Here is a 23180-nt window from a genome sequence, read left to right as displayed (position 1 = left end):
AAAATCTGAGAGACATAACCCTAAATCCTTAGGTGTCGCATAGCTGTCCCGTACTGATTTTAATTTTTAGTGAAAAGATATATAGTTTCTTTTGCAAACACGAGAATCTGGACAGCTTTTACAATGAAGAACCAGACTGTCAGTTTAAGATCCTGTAAGATCAACTTGTAATAACAAAAGTGTTCTTCATTTAGTTAATTCTTCCTTCCTCTGCTCTGTAGCACTTTCTCCCCCAAAGAAATACGTGCTGTATCTCTTCTTCCACTGTCCCTTACATGGTCCTCTCCACATTTCTCGTGATTCAGCCAGAGACTGTCCATAGATTTCTGAGACAAAGCACAATCTGAAGAAAATGCAGAACTGATTTCTTTCTGTGTATATATTATTGCTACAAGGAAATCTGTCTCATCTAGGATGTCACCAAGACTAAACGCGCTTAAGTCCAACTGAATAGAATAAAGGCACAAATTTAACCACTTGAAGTTTGCTGCAGTTAGCATCTTCCCCCATGCCACAATTATACCTTCTCATTTCTATCACCATGTCTCCACTACGTAACAGTTCTCATAAACACTCCCCAGGGGCTCCTGGGATCGTAACTGAAGTGTTTATGTTGAATCAATGGATTCTTGGGCCTTACAGATGAAAAGCACATATATTTCATCACAGAATTCTACAGTGGGTACTTAGTTTATAAGAAAATATTTTTTAATTTTCTCAAAGATTAAACATTTAGAGAAAAACGAAACCCAACAATTTTGATTAATATATTCCTTCTTTTCTTTTTTGCTCTTAACAGTGATTTTTATTTTTTTTTTTTTTTGCTATGACAAGCAATCACCTTCTATAAATAATGTTTTCAACATTCAATTTTTTGCTGAAAAAATATTTTCATGGAAACCTTTCAGTCAGCTTTAAACACATTTGCTCTTTAAAGGAACACATGAAGCCACATTCTGAGTATTTCCATAGCAGGGATGTGTGCTTCAGCATCTCTACTCACTACAGCATCCTCATGCCTGAGGCCTATTGATATCATGCAGCCTGAGTGATCTGTAATGTTGTTTAGTGATAAACTTACACTGAACATACAGGTGATTAGAAACAGTGGAGTCAGACTCTCTGAAGCCATTTACTAGCAGAAAAAAGTCTTCTTTACTACACTAAATTGAAGCCCCTGAGGTACCTGAGATGATTGAAAATTACCTACAGTGTTTTGTTCGGCTAGAAGGTATTCCAATAGAAACTATAATTTTTACCAAATTAAATTATATTCTTTAATTTTCTTATTTGTCCAGGTCTGACTGAGCAATCACACTGCTCAATGTGCTCCCAAATACCAAGACAGATTAATATGGGTCCTCAGCCAAATCCTTATCTGTGACAGCATTATGCCAAGCTCTTCTGCATTGTTTTATTTATTAAAATGGAAAATACAGGTCAGGGGAACTCCAAGGAAATGTGCCAGCTAGTTCCCACCATGGTGCAAGGTCCCAGCACTGGGTCCCCAGGCAGACCAGGTGGTGCAGAGCAGGAGATGGGAGCACACGCACAGCCTGGGCTTACCAGGCATCACTTCCCAAACGCACCCTGAGGGCAAGGATACCCTCTTTCCCACCATGAGGGCATAAGGACAGGCACCAGCAAACCTATGTGCTGGAGATTTGGGAAGGGACAGGGTGGGAAGCCCTTCTCATTCCCTCTGTCTGTGCAGGGTGGAGACAGCAGTCCGGGAGCTGCACCATTTCCATATCTTCACAGCGCTTCAAACTCCTCCTGAGGGACAGCAGGAGGAGGGAGAGGGAGCAAGTGAAGCATGCACGCCCAGGAGCCTGCCCAAGGCATGTTGCTGAGATTCCCTTACTGCCTCCTGCAGTAATATTTCTGTAGGGTTGGGTCCTCTCTTCAGATTTGTGCGCGTGCACGTGCACACATGCATATCTATAGTTTTGCGTGTCTTCATATAAATACACAAACACTGCTGGGATGGGACCCATACAGGGACCATATGCTGTGACAAGTGAGCAACCGCCAATTAGGAAAGGCTCAGTCCCACACTTTTATCGTTTGTATAAATAGCTTCACACTTTTCAAAGGTGGGTGGAATGGCAGGACTCACACACACACGAAATCAAAGAATCTCGGCGTAGGCAACTGCGCGCATGTGGTGTGCTGTTGTGTAATTAAATGCAAACTTCCACACGTTACTACTTCTTTTGAAAATATTGTTCTAGAGTACCCAGGATACACAAATCATTAAAATGTTGAAATTTTATTAGGATTTTATAACATAAGACCTAAGCATTAGCTAGCAATAAAGCACTGCTACTGTAATTACAATGTCTGCTGAATGCAAAGAGCGTTGTTCTCAGTTTATGAGCTAATCTTAAAGCAGGGTGAGTGACCTGCCTCTGAGAAACCCAGAGCAGCACAGATTTCAGCCTTTCCGCAGCTGAATCCAGAGTTAAAACCTTCTTTAAAGGTTTGGCCTGCTTTGCAGAAGATTCTTGGAGAGATATATAAATCCCCTTTTTCCTCAATTATTAAATACCTTAATCATTATCTGTTCTGTTAAGCAAACCTTCCCCATTCCCCATTCTACCACTCACTCTTGCATTTGCAGGAGACTACCAAGGAGACTACCCCAGCTTTCACAGTACTGGGAAATGCCACCATCGTGATGCAAGTTATGGGTCCAGTTAACCACTTTTCTTTGCCTGAACAGGGACCACAAGCCTGCATGCTGCACTCCATCCCATACACGTCCCAGATTACTCTCCGTAGGGATCACATGATGTGCAGTGCTGGGTTTACAGCATCTCTGCTTTGCATGCCTTGGTATTGCACTGCGAAACAGGCCTTTGAACCAACAGCAAATACTTAGAGAATAACGGTTTCCCACACAGGGAAAGGGCCAAGCTAGACAGGAATAAGTAAGGCATTCAGAAGTAAAATGCAACAGGTTATTTGTACTGGTATGACAGTGTCAGTCTTGATGCCAACATTCTTATAAGAAGGAAGACTTAAAAATATTACCAACTTAAAAATAATATTAAAAGTATTTTCAGGCATTGTGCTTTGCCCATGCCAGACTGCATCACCCCACCTGAGACATTTCCAGTGAAGAGGGTTTTTTTTGGGTTTTTTTTTTCCTGATGTCACTCTTGCACTTGGCAGTAGCTCCCCATGAACATAGAAAAAACTGCTTCACTTCCTTCCTTCACTGTCCTTCTGTCCCTTCATTGCATCTTATTCCAATATCCATCACTTATTTTTCAGTTTGGCTACCAAAGGATAAACATTCCTTCTTCCACTGCACTATTTGATGGCAGGGAAATTCAGATTCTGCATCTCCTTTCAGACAGGCTCCTCCATCTCCCCTACTCCTACCTTGTCAGAATGTGCTATCCCCAGCCAGGATTATCAATGTAATATGTTTTATGTTTGTCAAACCAGCCTCAGTGTCTGGCTTAGCACTGGCTGGTGGGAAATGCTTGCCAAACAAGCCTGCTGTTACCCCCTGCCACAGCATGTCCTCATAACAAGCTCCAGGGCCAGTGGCCCAAACGAAGACTGAAGTCGGCTGCTACCAAGCCACAGCAGCAACCTAAGCTATCTATTTTACCCTTTGCAGAGTCACACCATGAAGCAGTCTGGATGCATATTAAAAACAGAAGCAGTACTGAGCTCAGAGTTTTTGTATTTGCATGTAGGGGACAGTTCTGAAACACCAGCAGGGGAAGAAACAACCCAAATCCAGTTTACCAGCAGATCAGGTAACTGGAAATCTCAAAAACCATGAATGGAAATTCTAGCATGGAAAATAACTTTGCATATTCCTAAATATTAAGCACTCTTTAACTGTGCTGCTTGGACTTGTTGCTAAGTACATACTAACACCCGTGTGATTTGTGTGTATGCATGTGTGTGCATACATACCCCAAACACTTTGTGTGTGCATATATTTCTATGAAAATACAAAAATTAAACACAAATACACTTGTGAATTTTATTTATAACTGAATGTGGGTATTTCGCATTCCTACTTCATGCTACGTAAAATAGAATGTCATCACAATAACTCATATTTACTTGTATCTTCCTAAATTAGAGAACATTAACTCCAGGGTCTCAATGATTGGTATACCTTTTCTGCCTAGGTAGTTATCTGGACTACTGCATATAGATACTGCAGTATCTATAGTCATAATAGTCATTAGTGGATTTATATGTGATTTTCTTTATGGAGAAATGGGAGCAGAATTCAGGAGAATTCCTAAATGAGGTCTACAGTGGAGCTCAGAATTGAATTCAGAGCTGATAATCCTCACCAGATATCAACCTTATAAAGAAATCATTCTTACAGATGGTCTTGTAAAAGGAAATATTTGTGACTTTGACTGTATTTAGGACTGAAAAAAGCTATTTTTATGTTTCTTCCTATGTATCTATCTATACAGAATCCTGCTCTTCAATGGAAGTGTCACTCATTATCTCCTCTATGCAGTGCAAGTCACCAACAGCTTCTTGAAGCCCACAGGTATGGGTTAAGGAACCTGCGCTTCAGCATGCATTTTTGAAAAGTCTGGGACTGCACTTCTATAAAACAGAAGGCAACATTTCCGCACATAATGCGTAAGGGTTGATATTTTTCACTGCAAGTACATGGTGCCTGATTTGAGTACGGTCCACAGAACACACCCCAAAACATCTCAGAGATGAACTGCACTGCCCAATAGTATTGAATCTGAACCCTAGCAAAGGTAATTTAAAAATGATCCTTAATTATGTTTAACCTTAATTAACTTAATTGCTTAAATACTTAATTACTCTGGCATGACAATGTGCTACTTACATTTCCATTGAAAACTTCAGGATAGCATGAAATAAACTGGACATGGAATCATGATAAATAAAAAAAGGATAACGTAGTGATTCACATGCTATGAGCTAGAAATTTCTACCACACAACTTCCACCTCATTTTTTCCACTTCACCATCCTTTGCTCTTCCATTTCCTACGGTTTTGTTTCTCCCTCGTGTCCATTCCCCTCCTCAGCTCTGTGCTCTTTGCTCTGTTGTCCCCTAGAATCCCTCGCATGTACTCATTCAAGAAGGAGCCCCTTTTCCTCTCCTCTATGTCCTTCTGCAGATGATATTCTGCCTTCTCCTGTGTTTTGTAGCTCCTCACCCTTTCAGACACTGACTTCTCTTTTCTGTGTCTTGTCTCTCTCTTGTTTGCCTTTTCATATTCAGATCACAATCTTCTCAGAGCCGCACAAGCATGTTATTTCTACACCATAAGTAGGCACAGAAATTTACAGGGCTGTATAAATATGTAATAATCAATAATCATAATGATACCACATTAAAATTCAAGCCTACAAGCTCAGCAGCTATTGTAAGAGAAGTAATTTACAGAGGTTACATGCACAGAACTTTGCTGAAGCTTGGTAAGGGTATTAATGCAAAGAATCCCTTCTTGGGAAGTTACTAATTATTTGCTGTCGTTAAGTGCTATCTGACACACAGTTATCTGGAATTGCTTTGTAAAGATGAAATACTATAGTCTGATCAAAAAAAGTCAATCCAGATGAATGGGATGGGAGTCACATGCCTAAGCATAGGCATCTGATGCCATTTCAGATGGTCTGGGATATTCCACCCAACCTGGGTTTGCTGCTCCATGTGGCTGAACTTCAGGAAGTTCTGCGACCTGACTGACTGCTCTATGCAGATGTTTCTCATACCCTGGCACATCTAAAATAACACTCCCCATCCATGTTTAGGCCACCAAGGTTCAGGCTTGTACCTTCAGCTCAACAGCCCTGATCTTTGAATTGAAGTGTAAATCTCTAAAACAATCTACCTAAGAATGGCCTTGAACTCAGTGTCACACCAAGATAAAGAACAGGAAGGATGATTCCTTTGATGTTGGCTTTGCAGTCAGTTTGCAATCCCTTTACCCTTGGAAGTGTAAAATTACAGATGAAAAACAGAATGGAAGTGAGTTAAAGGTTATAAATACCTGGTGTCAGGAGTATAACAGAGGTGACAATCAGGGAGCAGATAACAAGAATAACAAGTAAGGCAATTGCAATTCCTTTCCAGTTTCTTTGAGGAGGATTACTCCCCACCAGCTCCTAGAAACATGAAAGGAAAGTGAACATTTAGAAAAGGCACTTAGACAAGGAAACAAACAGCAGAACCCAAACAGCAATGTACATCCGCAAAACGACAACATGCACCCTGCGACCATGGTGGGTGAAGCCCATCAGCCAAATACAATTCATGCTGTTAGAATATGTTGTGTTATTAACTGAATCCATGCCAAATCATATTGTGCAACGAATAAACGCAAGGCACCCATAGGATATACGGTAGCGAAACCCACACTCCCCATCACCTCCTTGCATACAGGCACCAGCCATCCCCACCAGCACCGATCCAAACTCACTTATCAAAAGCCAATTTCCTACCAACCCTCATCAAGTCTGGGAATAAAGAGCTTTACTGTAACTTTCAAGAGACTTATAATAAGATGCCAGAGAAGAATACAGGAAGATAAATAATTCACAGGGGCATGTATGGAGTAAAAAATCAATAAGGATATCCCCATGGTGAACTCTCCTGCCATCCCAGAAAATATCACATCTCCTCAGGCCACCTTGCATGCATTCGCAGGCTGGTAGGTCTGAGAATGTGAAGACAGGCTTCATGTCTAGCACATACATTAAATTTAATCACATCCTTAAAACTTTAGAATAAAAGCTCCATCACTATTCACTGATTAGCTTTGACTTCACTGTGGTTGTACCATATGTTCTGTCTACGATGTATACAGCACTCTTGCTCTCGAGACTGAGGCTTTTATGAAGTGCTGTGTTCGCATTCACATGATCTTAAATATTTATTGCACTTTATCCCTTTCATGCTTTTTGCTGGATTCTCCTTAGCACTGTGCACTAAATGAGATTTCATGCACACATTGAAGCATCCCCAGGAATTGTATGAAATATCAGCACACTTCACTTTCCTGGAAAGCTGAATTCACTCAAGGGATCTGGCCTCACAGCCAGAACAACTCTGGATGCTCCTCCTTCTCATTTACCTCACCAGGTTAGAACTTTTGCCTTATTTCTTTGATTATGAGGGAAGGAGGGTCTAAGACAGACCTGCTGGTACCTCTTTAAAAGATTCTTCTTTTTTTCTTTTTTAATTTTATCAGGAAAACAAAAAGATTTATAATAGACTGAGTTCTGTAATTCAGAGAAAGTGTTTCACTCACTGTAACTTTTTCTTATACACAGCAAAATGACTTGAACAGGGAGGTCAGGAAAACCTCACAGTTTTGATTTCAGAAAATGCTGGAAAATATTTTTCAGCCTTTCCAAATCAAGAATCCATTTCACAGAAAAAGATAATGTTGAGACTCTCTTCCTACATGTTTGGGGATGAATCCATTACAAAGGCTATAAAACTGCAGTGGAAAGCCAGGTTTGATGCACTGAACATCTGAGGTAGCATCTGTATTTCATTATTTATTCTAGTTCTGGAAAAGACACAATGGTTCCCTTCCTTCTGGCAAAAAGGGGTAGAAGTTAGCACCCCCTCTCTGCCTTGCCTTCCTCTCATTTGCATTTGGCTTTCTATTTAAAATGAAAAATAATTAGAAGGAACAAATGTATAGTTTATTACTCTCACTGCAGAAAGATCTGAAAAGTAGGTCAGGAGCCTTGAGAAATGCAATTTTGCCAACAAGCAAACAGAAAGAATACAAATACGTGCATTTTTATAATGTCTTCACCCTAAGCACGAATACAAATGTTAATTAATTTTTTGTATTCCAACACCTTTTTTAGGAAACTGTTACGGTCTCCATTTTTCAGGTGATGTAAATAGGCTCAAAAGAGAGTCTGTGACTTTCCCAGGGTTATGCACAAATTGAGAAATAAAGCCAGGAAAAGAATCCAGGGCTTTTTAGTAAGTGACAGAAATATTCTTCCTCTCACAGCAGGGCACAGTGGGACCTAGAGGGGTGACAGGAGAATTGGGGAGATGCAGCTGAGAAACCACAGCGCTTCTACCCAGCCAAGTCCTAACTGTCCAAGGACAGAGGAAAGACACAGCTTTACAGGGCTGATGGCAACAGTCACATTCCTGAAAATAATCTCACAACTCTCTTCCCCTTGAATGTCAGAAGTTTTAAAATTGAACAACAACAACAAAAAGTTCATGGACTTTAATTAGATGTACAAACCCAGATGTAGTTCAAAAGCTTAATAAAACCTTGCATTAAGTGAGGTTTCCTCATCCATGAATCCATGAGTCCCAGTGTGATAGAAATCCACAGACATGCTTAAGTTTTCAGCATATTAATACTTCCCCTGAATCCATTATCACATCATAATCCATTCATTCTTCAAGCATCCAATCAATGTTTGAGCAAAATAACAACAAAAAAGACTGGGAATTTCTAGTGTATCAAGAGGAGGAAAACTATTCAAGATCCCAAGTTTGGGGTTTAATACACTGCAAGGAAGCAGGAAGGAATGTTTTCACTTTATTTTCAAAATCCCATCAGGAAATTTCCCTTGATAAAAAGCAAGAAAAGACAAATGGCATTTCAAATAAATGTAAACAGCTTTATTCTGCACAGGTTTGGAAAGCAGCTTTTTTGTTCTCAGTCATTTGAAGTCTCTTTCGATGGAATCACCACCAAACTGCTGCACACACGTATGTGATAGCACCACCTCAGAGCTTTCCTATCTATTTTTCTGTTAATTCCAGAGAGATGTTGCTCTGTCACTGCGACCAGCTTTTACTTCCGGGAGATTTCAGCCTCACCACCGGTCCACGATACCCCATGCCCTCGGCAGCCAGCTCCCACCCTTTTACAGGGGTTCCCACCAGCGGACACATGCTCACCGTGCCCAGGAAAGCCTCTGTGCTTGGGACTGAAGCCAAGAAGGTGTTTAATTAAGCCCTAGGCAGGTACAAATCCAAGCACATAAATAACGTTCTTGAAGTGGCACCTCAAAAGGTTTGTCTCCAGCACAGCACAAAGCTTTAGTTTGCCCATTCCTGCACGATCCCAGCTCACCGAAGCAAACAGAGATCTAAACCAGCCGGCAGGCAGATACCCTTCGTGAACCACGGCTGTTAATCCTAAAAGAACCGCTTTGGATTTAATGCTGAAATCTGAGCATAGTGCACAAATGGATATAAACCAAATGCACAAAGTTTCTGCTCTGATGAAGTGATTCTACTGAAAATAACATAAAAGGGAACGTTAAAACAAAGGCAGTCACCGGCAGGAGTCACCTGCTCTCGGCTTCTCATGAAGAACGGTGCCTGCACGACCTCTGCAAGCAAGCTAAAGCCCTGCAGCCTGTTTTTTTTTCCTCCTTTTTTCTTTTGCTGTTAGCTTTCCAGCCCCTTCTTTCTCTTACATAAAACCTTAATTGTTTTTGGATTAGGAAAGTAAAACAGATGTTACCACAGGTTTTAACATAAGCACACTTCATTGATGCTGTGTATGAAAAACTGTAAATGTTATCACTTTCATCTTCATTTCTGATTGAAAAATAACCCTAACCACCTGTGAAGTTGACTTTGAAGCCATAAATCCAGACATCTACAGTATTTTAAGACTCTAAAATACACATCTGTGATGACATATTTTCCTGCCTGTGAAAGAATCACTGTACTGACATGTTATGGATGAAGGCTGGATGTGCTCCAATCCAAGATGCTGTCAACAAAATTATTTCTGGCATGTTTATTTGAAACCTGCCAGAAGTCTGCCAGCACAGTGGCCATATTACAATAATGTAATAGCTTCTTAAAACAAAAGTTTCATCAAGCACAGCTTTTGGGTTTTAATAGCCATGTCTATAGTGCTAAATGAAAGCAAGACAATATAGACAACGCTTGTCAAGTATTGGCATTATTTAATTAAAGCTGTATGCCCTGGACCAAACTCTCTGAAGTATCAACAGTGGGGTGGTCATGGTGGGCCTCTTTGTCTTTTTCAACATGGAGTTGCCACTTCTGTGCAATACCAACAAAACCTAGGTGTGTTATACCAAAATATTCGCATTCCAGATCCATGCGCTGTACGTGAGGGCCTTTGCTGGGCCAGGTGACACTGGGCCATGGCTGGGGGCAGGAGACTGAGCTGTCATCTCAGGTACAGCAGTGAAAGCAGAAATAAAAAGAAACCCCAAGAAATTAATGGTCTGAAACAATGGCAGGATGGGGTTTATAGCAGTAGCTTTGCATGATTTCCATGCTTGCCATTCTTGCAAGCTCTGCTTCTTGATTTTTTTTTTGTTTCTACATTTTGACTAAATAACCTGAAATACTACACTCATAAACACACTAAATGAAAAAAAATAATCTAGCAAGCTTGTTAACACACATGTAATCGAAAAATATGTATTCTGCCTTCACCTACCTTGTTCTGAATTAAAACTTTTGCCTGGTGACGCAACAGTGAGTGCAATGTCTCTGGCAAGTCAGCTCTCCAATTTCAGAACATGGTGCAGAACAAAAACTTTGCTGAGGAATTAAAGTACAGGAACACACTTGTCCCTGGCAAAAGCTCCTATGATGTTCAGTGGAAAAATAATTTCACTGTTAATTAGTTCTTTACAATACAAAATTGCTGCAGATTATAACTGCTAAACAGTACAACAAAGGAGATAAAGAGTAGGTAACCCATATGGTTAGATTATTAGACTTGTGTTGCAAAAAAGAAATATTAATTGCAATGACAATGGCAGTAAACTAGATGCATTGCAGTGGTTACAGCAGGAGGTTCTCTGAGACCTCTGGTTATTGTGATCGATACTGCCTCACTGTCTCATTGCAGTCCTCCGTCTGCCTGGATCCTCTGCTGTTTTCCTGCCTTAAATTTAGGATGGAGGTTCTTTGTGGGCAGGAGTCATTTTTTGTACCCTGCCTGGCACAGTGGAAACCTCAATCACTAAAGAACTTTAGCAGTATCGTAACACGGATAAACAATAATAAGCATGTAACTGCATCCTCCTCATCTCCGAATCCAAGCTGAGTTAGTTTTGTCCAGGGCTTTTTATTTATTATCTTTCCTCTCCTCCCCACTCGCCTCCCTCCCCTCTTGCTGCTGCAGACCACCCTGAGCTGTGCTCCAGCTGAAGTGTGATGCTGAATAGTAATCAGCTTGCAGATAAGACTCAGAGCCTGAGCCTGAGGCTACAGTAAACTCAGTTGTTCAGATGCTAAAGGTGACACTTTAGAGCCAGAGGATTAAAAACTTGGTCTGTTTTTATAAATGAGGCATGGCATGTATGTGGACTTTCCTGCAAGGCCCCAAGAGAAAGATTCAGAGGGATGAAACCATCCTGGCTGTTGTGGTGATGAGAGACAACTACGTTATGTTTTCCTTCCTTCTCTGATGATAATAAATGCTTTTAGTGATAGGGAGCAATGACTTAGTAACATTTAACATCTTCACTGTCTACTCCTCAGCACCATGAGAAAAATCTTTTACCCTGCACACAAGGCAACACATTATACTGCCTTGCATTTCTGGGAGGCTCTTTTATGAATGCCCTAAAGCCACTCCTTTTGGCCCTGTAGCTCCATCTCCTCTCACAATTTTCTGCAAAGTGCACATACGCAAATGTTTTGAGGTTGGGCATTAATGGAGGGTTTGAGAGCGAGCGAGGAGAACACTGTATCTGTAACACTCAGCTCCCTGTAAAAAATAAACCTTGCATCTTTTATGCTTTGATAGAGCTTTCAGTCTTACAAGTTTCTATTACAAAGCCAGCAGAAGAAAATGAATGCCATCTGCACCTTACACCTAAGCGTTACCTTTAACAAATGACGAGTCTCCCACATTTTTAGAGCAGAAGGCATCAGATCCTCAGCTAGCATTGACCGACACAGATCACTGGCTCCACTGGAGCAAAGCCAGTCTGTGTCAGCTACCAGTGAAACCCACTGCTACTTCTAAATTAAAAAAAAGAAAAATATATGTAACAAGATCTAGATACAGTAATATCTGGAATTCCTAGCTGTACTGGTATTGCAGAAATAGATATTTAATAACTTCCCATTATTTTTATAAGCATTATGATGAAACAGTTTTGGATCACCTCCAGACCTGGCAGCACTAAAATATTCATTTAGTATCTCTATATTTTGAACTGGCATCTGACATGACTTGTGTACCTAACTACAGTAACCACATTGCAACATCCTCCTACCCCATTACGATGTAGAAATAAGCAGTGCTGCTGTTTGAAGCATTCCCAAATTATTCCTAGTGCTTAGGGACAGAGCGAGTAGATGGTATTTCCAAAATAAGTTAGAAGTTGGCAATGTGGACACTGAAATCCTGCCTAGTTCTCAAGATGACAAAAATTCAAGCTGTGAACACCAGCTGCACCTGTTGCACTAAGAGTGGCTCCAGCCAAGGGCATGGCCATCTTTTGACCCATGTCCAGGAAAAGGGAGATGGCCATACTGTACATCTGTATGGCACATGACATATGTGATTAGAGATACTTTTAGACGAGAACTGTGGTGATCTTATGTAATGTCATTTTATTGATCTTCTTCATTTTCCCACCATCAGTTTGGTTCATTCATCTGTGCTAACCTAGATGTTTTTACAGCACCTGATGCATCGGGACTGTGAACCCTCACAGGGGCCCTTAGCTGCTCCTGTAATTCAAGTCATAATTAAAGATGCATTCCCAACAGTGACAGATCCCATAAAACCAACAGCATTTCTTTATTTCAGTGTTTGATACAAGCACACACGTTCATCCACTAAAACAGAAACAAATCATCTCCTAGTGTGAAATATCTGCCATGGCACCAGTAAAACCTGGTTTGACACTTAGGATTTTATTACATGAGAGTCTGTGTGTTCATCAAACCCATGAAAAAGCTTGGCAAACCCAAAAGACACAGATAATATCACTGATTCCAGGACCCCTCTATGCCACAGCCCTTGCTTAGCTCCAGTCTTCCCACTATGATGCTCTGACAGCCTGGGTCCCTCCAAACCGAGCCACAACACACACATGAGCCTTGAAAACAGTTCATACGCATGCAGAAAGCATCTGCAAAGGTGATACTGCCAAGGCATACCAGGATGACATCTCTCTCTTTCTTGAAGAATTATGCTCTCAAGAAATGGGAAAAGAAGCTTCTCTGCAAGATTTGAGAGCTTGGCAAAACCACCTCTCAGCTTTGTCGTCTCCCCCCAATTCCAATGAAATGCCATTCTGCTTACATTTGTAAAAAGGCAATTACAATTTTTAGTGAAACTATATTGCAGAAAAAAAGAAAATATCATTCAATTTATGACTCTGAACACCAGGGAAGAATCTGTGATAAGGAAAGTAGTGAGGTGTTTAATCTCCCTGGGTAGAAAGACAGCATTAGAAATTCTGTTTAATATTATATTCTACTAACTCCTAGGTGTTTTTTTCTGTAATCTAGTTTGTAAATAATTTGTTTCTAAATGGTAGAGGAAGGAAAACATGATGTGAACAAAATCTAATTCCTAAATAATTTGTTTGGGAACAAGGTGAGAAAGAGCTGTGAAAACAGCCAATTTTTGAGGTCACAGCACTGCAGAGACAGTGAGAAGAGAAACACAAAAACCATGTGTACAGCAGGGGGGAAGAAAACAGGTTTATCAATTTCATTTTGCACTCTCCTGAGGTGTCCATCAAACTCAGGATGCAAAAAATTGCACTGCGTGGTAAGAAAGAAAAAATTACCTCGCCAGGTTACTTGCAAACACTTCTGTGATAGAGTAATTATTATATGAATTCATGTGTGAATTAAAGCAGCTGGGGGCTAGGGGAGGGTCACTCCTCCATTGGTCCACATACGTGACTCTCATTAACATGCAGCAAAGCTTCATGCCTAGAATCATAGAATCGTTTAGGTTGGAAAAGACCTTTAAGATCATCAAGTCCAACATTAACCTAGCGCTGCCTAGTCCACCACTAAACCATGTCCTTAAGTGTACAACCTCCCATGCCAACCACCATCTAGCATTAGTTTCTGAAACACATCAACTGCTTTTTGTTCAAAATGCATCTTTCTTGTCATCACTTCTTACTGATGAACTGAGACATCCACAATCCCACTAAAGATGATGGTGGATTGAGGATTTCAAATGAGGTCCCTGGCTGGCATGAGGGCTGCAGTGTGATGGCTCCTGAAGGTCCTACAGCTGTGGGAACAGTTGGTCAAACCAGGTCAGAGACAGCATTGATCCCTGAGTCCTGGAGTTGCATGGGCAGGTGAGGGACATGGACAGACCAAGGGGTAAGAGGATGGCATAGATGGCACTGCAGGGTGGAGGAGCATGTAGTGCCAATTCAGAACTTTTTGCAGGGAAAGAACATCTGATCAGAGCCCATAATAATGGGATTTCAAAAGTAATGAAAATTACCTGAACCTCCATGATAAGACACAACATAAAATGCTTTTACATACTGAACAAAGAAACATGTCCAAACAAACAAGCATGTTATGATAAAAACTATTTTGTGGGCTCACTAAAACCCTCTATAAATCTAGCAAAGAACCAGTAAAAATCATGTATTTCTGCCCTCCGTGGGACTCGAGCAATGTGTGTTTTACATGAAAGTTGAGTTCAGGAAAAAAAATATAAAATCCTTCAAATAAGCCAGTAGGATCTCACAAGAGACAGAAGTTCATCCCCATTTCAAGCCAGAACTTGCCCTTACTGAGGTCAATAACAACATTTTCAGTAGCATGCCTGAGTCCTTTATTCTTTTCCATATATCATAGTTAATCAGATTATGGTGCTGGACACTCAAGCATCTGAGTGTCCTATTAAAATCAAAGTACAGTGTACGTGGCATGTAAAACGCAAACTCTAGAGTTATTCTGGATGCTAAAATTCACAGATTATTTTTATACATCTCTAACACAACTTTTATTTCAAGCACCAGTCATTCACTGTTTTGAAAAACACAAGTTGTTTGATGTATGGATGTTTCAAAGACAACGCACTTGCATTATTCATCACTGTAGCAATAGTTATATTAAGATGCTACTTATCTTAAAATTTTACCTTCAAGAGGATCTTAATTTTCTATTGTTTCTAGGATCAAGTCATATTTTATTTGCGGGTCTCTAATGCTGTTTCCATCTGTAGTAGGTAGTCAAGATTTTAATGAAAATTAGAGAAGGAATATTCTTCTCTGATACAAGTTTTAAAGATGTTGAGCAATGGAAAAACAATGTGGAATTGTGGGCCTGTGTTTTACAAATGCTTTTAAATGAAAAGACGTTAGCAGGCCTTGGAGTAGGATGCAGTATGAAGGCTTTTCTCTCCCAGCTAAGTCCCCTTCTCCTCAGCCTGTACAACCAAGTTCTTTTTGTGTGGTCTCTCTCCCCTTCTTCTCATCTCCTCAATCGTTCATTTTTAGTTTCATAAGTAAACACAGACCAGTAAATAAAGCAGACCAAAATCTGTTCTCTCATTTCAAGAGCAATTGGCAGAGCACATCTCTCACCCACAACAGCCAAGCGCTCTGACACTGCAGTGCAGCATGATCATGTCACAACTTCTTTACCAAAACAGCCCCTGGCCCACCTGGACCCTAGGCTTTGCTGCAGCATCCGCGGGACAGTCCTGCTAGTGATGGGCTAACACCGTCTGGGAGCACGCTAACAAACCACACCAGTAACGACCTATGCTTGGTCCTCTGCAACCTTCAGGCCACTTCAAATGCAGCTCTTAACGCCACCCGAATCCCAGATCCTAAACCTAAGCTACGGTCCCCAACCCACCCAGTTCTCCAGTTCTTACTCTTAAGGAAAATCATTTGCTTGAGCTCGAACCGCTGCTCACACAGAAGCAAGGAGCAAGGGACACAACAGCAAAAGGATGGCTGTCTTTTCCGGGTTTATAATGTTAATTCTTTCCTTCTGGCTGGCAGCATCCTGCCTGACTTCCATGCGTGGTGCTTGGATGGTGAGGCAGGGAGCAGAGCCCACAGGCTGTGAGACTGTCCTCAGAATAGCTGGGAGACATCTCAGTTCCTCGACTGGGATGTGCTTGGGCTTTTCTCAGCTATTCTCGAACCAGAAACCACTTCACGGATATCCTGATTTGATGTTCATTAAGTTTAAAAAACCCCCAAACAGTCTTAATTCTCCCTGGCCCTTGTCCAGCTCTAGCTGAGGAAAACTGTACTTCAAAGAATTCTTCGAAGGGTGCTCGGGCTTCTGGTGTCCAACACCAGCGGGCTGGCTCAGCCCCGAGCACTGCTGTCAGGCAAAGTGACTCCAAAGTCTCCAAAGGTTTAAAAGTCTTATGCTTGGTCTGTTTTAATTGATTTCTATTTTTATTAGGGTCCTCACAGCACATTGCAAAGAGCTTTGCAAAGTCATTTGTTTTCATTTTCAAAATTTTCTGGGCGGCAGTGAACACAACCAACAAACAGTAAGTGATTTTTCCTTGGGAAAGCAAGACACCAACTTTCTTTCCCATACTGAGCTATGTTAACCACGGCACACCACCACAGGAGCACGGCTCCTTCTATGAAAAGAACATTTTTCTTGCTCATTTTTCATTTGAAAGAAATACCCTTAATTCAATACAAACCCAAGACTCAGTAAGTGGATTACAGAATGGAACTGAGACAGCCACAATCCCACTAAATAAATAAATAAAATAAATAAATAAATAAATAAAGCAAGTAAAACTGACTGACACACAAATTGCAATTTTTTTTCTCCTAGAAGATCTATTCCACTGGGGTCACTGCCACCCACCAGCAAAGCCACTGCATTATCATGATCATTTTTTATCTCCCTGCACAATTCATGTCAGCATCTAAACAGCATTGATAAAAGCATCTCTTCTCCTGCATCATGCTGCTGGTTTATCTGTCTGCTTTTCACTGGCTTCACGCTGGAAAGTTTCCGCTGTAATCAAAATTCCTCTTTTAATTTTGGGACACACTCACTTCTGACGTCAAAAGTGAGAGACTGTGGGTTAGACAGGTACCCTCTGTATTTGAGACTGAAGTTAAATGTAAGGTTATCATATTGATTTAAACACGCTGTAGGATTTGAAAAGAGAAAAATCACCCAAGCAGACGCAATGACTTGTGCGTGGCAGTTTCACTGCATCCCGTGAAAAAATGCTCCAGAGATGGGAAGGAAAAAGGCAAGTGACCAAGAAAGGAGTTTCTTCTCCACACCTCACCAGCCTGTTACTCTCTCAAGAAGCAGGGTTTGCCTTCTGAAATTAAGGGGTTTTAACAGACCCAGCAGGCAGAGACAGCCCCGTCCACATTTCCCTACAGTGCTAAGCAGAGCTTCAGACCAACTCCTGATCTAAACGCAAGCAAAAAGCTCCTCTATCTTCCTCTCCCTGATCATCTCTCTCACTTCTCAAGAATCAAAGACATCCTAAATTCATGTGATGCTGCAACAAACCTTCCAGTACAGACTTCCCTATCAAGCACCCCACCAGCCCTCTCACGTGCTGCTGCAAACCCCACGCTGCACCACGCACAGGCAGGGTCCTCAGAGGTGTCCTGTGGCTTCACCAGGAGCCTGGCACAGAAACACTCCTAAGGACCTGAGCCTTGGTGCCTCTCCCTCTAAATTCAAAGATAAAAGTCTTCCCTAATGAATAAAAGAGTTCAGAAGTGACCAGATACATAGCAGTGAGAGAAGGCAAATGATGGGGGCTGGGGTACTGGTTTTAAAGAGAGACACGAGCATTAGCACAGCCAGGATTTCATTAACCATGTGAAAAATCTGTCAAGAGCAGAATGGGAACTCTACCAATTAATATACTCTACAGATGCATCTCTCCAATAAGCGGAGTTACAGGGATCATTTTTCTTTGGCATGCACCATAAGGGAATGAAAAGGTTAGCGTAGTGTATGTGAGTGCATTTTTAAAAATCAATTTAAGGGAATTTTCTCTGCTGTAAATTAGGCTCTGGCACCGGGGAAAACCATCAAACTCAAATTAACAAAAGGAACAAAAGGATTTAATTTAAAACTACATTGTGATTGCATTGCTCATTGGTGCACACAAAAAAATCGGCAACATGCATTTCATTTTTACTTTCTTTGATTACAAAAAGGCTATTATCAGTGAAAGGTAATGTTGCATCATAATTAGAAGCAGGACTCTCCCTCCTACCAGCCTGCAAAGCTCAACATTTTCTGTAATGTAATATAAAGTCGTTCTGTTTAGAAATCCCATTTGTCAGCTCTCCTCACGTTCACCAGACTGCGAACGCTCCGGTCGCACATGCTTCCACATACTTGGAAAAAACAGGATTCGGCTTCTGAATGCCAGGCTTCCCATGCAGTGAGATCTTACAGCAGCTTAGCTGTAGCTGAAGACATGGAGAAATATAAGGGCAAAACCAATGAAGCTATTGGACTCATGGTACCTGTATGGAAGATCTGAACCAGTTTTCAGGTTGCCACCAATTTTAGCTGGCACAAGAGTGAACCTCAGCTGAAATCCTGCTTTTTTCAAGAGGCTTAAAATGGTTCCCATAACTTGCTGGCATTGCCACAGGCTCTTTACTACCCATTATCTGACTGGCAAACTATGGACTCCTCTCCCGCTCACGATGACTATACATAGGGTACCTTCTTCACCTGGAGAGAACACCCAGCAGTACAGTGACATTCACACTTTAGGCTACGAGAACACGTCTTCAAGGTGACACAGCCCCACATGGTGTTCCCCAAAATTATCACCAGTCATAGCCCTTGTGCTTTTCTCAAGTGACATTTGCTGTCACCAAGCTCAGGAATTTAAAGTGGCGCTGAGGACAGCAAGATTTGATGACACGTTCTGCGTCAATGAAGTGAAGAAAGAATATGACACAACTGATGTGTGATCATACGTTGGCGGCTGTGCTGGGTGCCAAAAGATATCGGCAGCACAATGAAGGGACAGACAGGTCGTATGAGCTACTCGAGATAAATCAGCTGTGTTATTTTCCTTCCACTTCATTGACATAACTACCTGCGTTGTTCCCCTTGTGTATTCAACAGCTTTTCATCTGGTCCGTCAATGAAACCTCCCTCTACAGAGCGCAGATAATTGTCAATGTAAAGAAATGGTGACAGATGAATCTTCAACCGCTGCCAAATGCTGCTGCCTTGAAGAAGAAAGGCCAAGACTGTTCTGCTCTTGGCATTTTTCATTCCTGCAGCATCCCCATGTTGCTGATCAGGCCCCACATTGCCCAGCCTGTCCCTTCACAGTACTGTGGGATTTTCTACCTCTCTCCAGAAATTCTTCATCTGTTGATAAATAATGTCAAGACTATATGACTATATATAACTATAGCCTTTCACATGTGAGCAGGCTGCTGTGGACCATTTACTCCCTCCTCTTACAGCTGGTTTGAGCTATTAATGAAGGGAGTGTCAAATGCTAGTCTTTTGGTTGCCAGGATAAAACACATCGTCAAAGCCACCATTTCACCAAAAAATCAAAAATAACCAAACAAGCAAGCCATGGTACTAAAATATTTGCAGTCATTTTTGTGATATTCATTTGGACGATGGGGAATGAGGGAGGCAGGATCAAAAGAACCCAAGCAATACCAATTACCCAAGCAAAACCAATTAGACTTGCACAGATTCATTCACTGCATTCTATTGCTACAGCAGAGAAGGATATATGTGTAATATATCCTTATTATTTTATATATACATATATATAAAAAACACACACACATGCCTTTTTTCTTTCAATTTCTTGGCATGAGAGAGACTCACCCTATACATACACACCCCTACTTAGGTCTGTACAGTGAGTCAGTTTGGTTTTACCCATCAGTTGTCGTCTCTTTTGAAATGTGAACCAAACCGTCCCTGTGTAAGCCAGCTGGACCTTGTTTCCTCTGAAGAAACAGCTCACGAGTCGGTAGCTGCAGCCCCTTCCCTGTTGGGTAGGACCAAGCACCAGTGGCGAACTGCAGCAGAGGTTCATTGTTTCAGCTAATCCTGTCCCCATATGGTGAGGGACTATGACTGTAGTGAATAATTAATGAAAAATACGTCTGATCAGAAGTTCAAAAGAATCAGAGGAACTGCAGAAGTAAAAGTTAGTAGTTTCCTCCCCCCCCCCCCCCCCTTTTCTTTCTGTTTTTCCCATGGGCTACTTTGGACTGGGGGAAGGAGAGACCCTTAAATCTGAAAGCATGCTCCATCACCATGTGTGCTCCTTGGAGCATGGGGCTGATGGTGTGATGTATCCACCCTGTGTCTCCAGCAGGTCACTAGGGCAGCTTGAGCTGCACTGTGTTTGAGACAAGGATTTTCACGCTACACCACCTGCCTGCGAAGCTGGGATAAATGCTGGGGCAGTCAGCCTGGGCTGGGCTTCAGGCTTTTGCAGCCACATGCTCTTGGGACCCCCGGCGAGCTAATTTAAAGCCAGGACTTGTGACAGTGACTGCAAAGCAGACATGTTCTCATTTACTTTTTAGTAGGGGGAGGATGGAGGAGGAAAAACCTGTATGTTTTATGACCTCTCCTCGTTAACAAGAAATATGTTAAGGTTGTACCTTAGTGCACAAGACTTTTTTGCGGTCATGGAATAGAAAAGAAAAAGCATTGCTTTTTTGTACGTAGTATTTAGCTTTCGTAAAAAATTGCTATCATAGCCTTATAATGTAAAATGAAAAAATCGTATTATTTTTAGGAAACCTCACAGCAATCTAATGGGGCACTACAAACCTCAGAATGTTCTTTTTTTCATCTTCTTGGCATGAATTTAACAAAAAATAATCAGAATCTAGTTCTTTCTCTTATATAACCCTTTGTGAAGGACTCTTAGAATTCACATCAACAGTATCTTGTTCCCACTTTTCCTTTAATTTCCATTTTGTTTAATGGCTTCATCACTATTTATTTGTTATTTCAGTATTTTTTTCCCCTCCTGAGAGAGATAAAATCTCTCCTGGGTAATAGGACAAAGAGATGGAATCTGTCTGCTTCTGTTGTGCTTCTGCAAAAGATATATTAACAAAAAAATTCCCTTGCAGGGAATAAACCCAGTTCTACTTTTTTCCCTGGGGTCTTGTAACATGAGTCCAGCAATGCCAAGAGTCCAGATGCAAGTGCCATGTGAGGAGGTACTCTCAGTGTGAGTTATGCAGTCACACAGCACATCGCCCTTTGCAGGCTGAAGACATGAAATGTAAAATAATCAATCTTCCAAGGTCCTAGCAAGCCCCTGTGTTACAGGCTGTACCATGCAGTCAGCTTCTAGAACAACAAAAAATGTCTGGCACAGGTAGAAAAGGTAGCTAGAGGCTTGTATCAAATTTCTTTGTGAAATTACAGGAGGTACTTAACCTTTGTCCTACAGCTTTTCATGGGAAATGAGAACATTTGCCATCCAGGCAGGAAGTCATTATCCCCCACAGGAATGAAAGATGTCTTGATATAATACTGATCCTTTGACAACAAGAATCCTGAACCCAGATGCCCTCAAAAGATGAGTCTATGCAACGTCATGCTTGGGTTCCTGTGCAGCATGGACTTCCCCCGAGCCACCTATAGAATGGTATAGAATAGTATAGAATACTATACCATCTACACTTTACATACCTCTTAATTACACCTCAATTTCTCACTTATAAGTAAGCCTTATATTAAGAATTAAAATTTCTAAACTAGCAAATGCATCTATTGCAGAAAAAAAATCTGTGGAAAAGCCCAAATGAGTGAAATGATGGAAAAAAGTTTAACTTTTGTAGACTTTTCCATGCTTGTACTAGTTCAGTTTTCTGATTTTGAACTAATCCCTCTCCCCATCAGCTGGTCACTCCATGGTAGAAGTGACTAACCGTGCATGGTGGGAGCCCATGGTATGGGCCCAGGTTTTGATCCAGTAACTGACCAGTTACATATATTCAGTGTACTGAATATACTATCCAGTGTATATATATTTGTAAACCTCATTAGTAGTGACGCAAAGCCCCTAATTGCATGTTCCTGCCTCATCCCTTGTTTGTAGCTTTTGCTGCCGCTGTTTGCGCCACAGTTTTCCTAGTGTGAGGAGATGAGACATCCTCACTCCAGGACCAGAGATTTGTGGGGAAAATGGAGGGATTACCAGGTCGTCTGTACAAGGTATTTCGGTAACTGCATCGAAAGTAGGGCTAGGTTGTAAAAAGCCACTTAGGTGCCTGATTGCCCTCAGCTTCCCTGTAGGCAAGGCTCCCAAACACCCCTACAAAATGATGCCCTGATTCCTAAGCACCTCTGCATTTGAGATAGCACCTTCTAGAAGCCATAGTCTTACGGGTTTCCTCCTCACATACAGCAAAAAACATAATCCCCCATGAGGGTTTTGAGGCAGGGGCATAACCTTCGAAGGTTAGTGTTAACGCACAAGCGGTTTGCTGGCCAGGGTGGAGAGCAAGGGTGCAGCTCCCCTTGCTCCTGCTCAGCACCAGAGGCCAGAGCTCCCCCGCGGCACACCAGCCTCCCACCCTGCTCCCGCCTGCCAGCGATGTCTCCTCTGGAGCCATGGCCAGATAACGGAACACATGCTCCCGCGCTGCAGCTGGTCTTGCATCCATGCCCACAGGCAGCACATCTGTGGTGCGAGCAGCAAGGGGGAGGTAAGGACATCACTTCAAGTGAGAGGAGCAGGCGGTTACAGCTAATCAACTGCCTTCATCGCCTTGTCAGGACAGAAGCATTTGAACTCGGCTTAAGAATACCATCGGGCATGCTGTTCGCTATCTGCTGTTCTGCACAGGCAGATGTAATCTCCGTATATTTTATTAGCTCCTGTTAGGCTTCTTGAATGAATACCATGTATAGTTCCAGCTTACCACTTTCATTATCAATTATTAAACCATTTGTTGCAGACGGAAGAAGAATCCCGTTTCCCTCTATGTCTGCTGGGATAATCGTAACAGTCACAGCAAACTGCCTGAGTATCTTTCACAGTCTGATTCAGCAAAGACCAGTGCCGTGGGTAGACATGGCATCAGCAAGAGGTGGGTACGCTTGGCCTGCCTGATAATGGAGCTGCACTTGAAATCAACCTCCAGAAAAATGCTTCCCATGTCCATTAAGGATGACATTTTCCTTAGTCCAGATGACATACATCACCCTCT

The 23180-nt window shown here is 41.7% G+C and overlaps 1 protein-coding gene across 4 annotated transcripts in view; it reads right to left on the bottom strand.

Moving 5' to 3' along the window:
* The window catches only part of DPP6 (dipeptidyl peptidase like 6), a 571473-nt gene that overhangs the window by 176046 nt on the left and 372247 nt on the right, over positions 1-23180 (bottom strand). For all 4 annotated transcript variants that reach the window (XM_080383697.1, XM_080383699.1, XM_080383696.1 and 1 more), the window contains exon 2: positions 6029-6143. In XM_080383697.1, coding sequence (XP_080239823.1) covers positions 6029-6143 — 115 coding nt within the window. The remainder of the gene's footprint in view (positions 1-6028; positions 6144-23180) is intronic.

The sequence above is a fragment of the Falco punctatus genome (genome assembly GCF_963210335.1).
Source record: "Falco punctatus genome assembly, chromosome: 4".
In the NCBI taxonomy this organism is placed as follows: domain Eukaryota; kingdom Metazoa; phylum Chordata; class Aves; order Falconiformes; family Falconidae; genus Falco; species Falco punctatus.
Note: the sequence above shows the minus strand (reverse complement) of the source record. Positions and strands in the feature narration are given on the sequence as shown.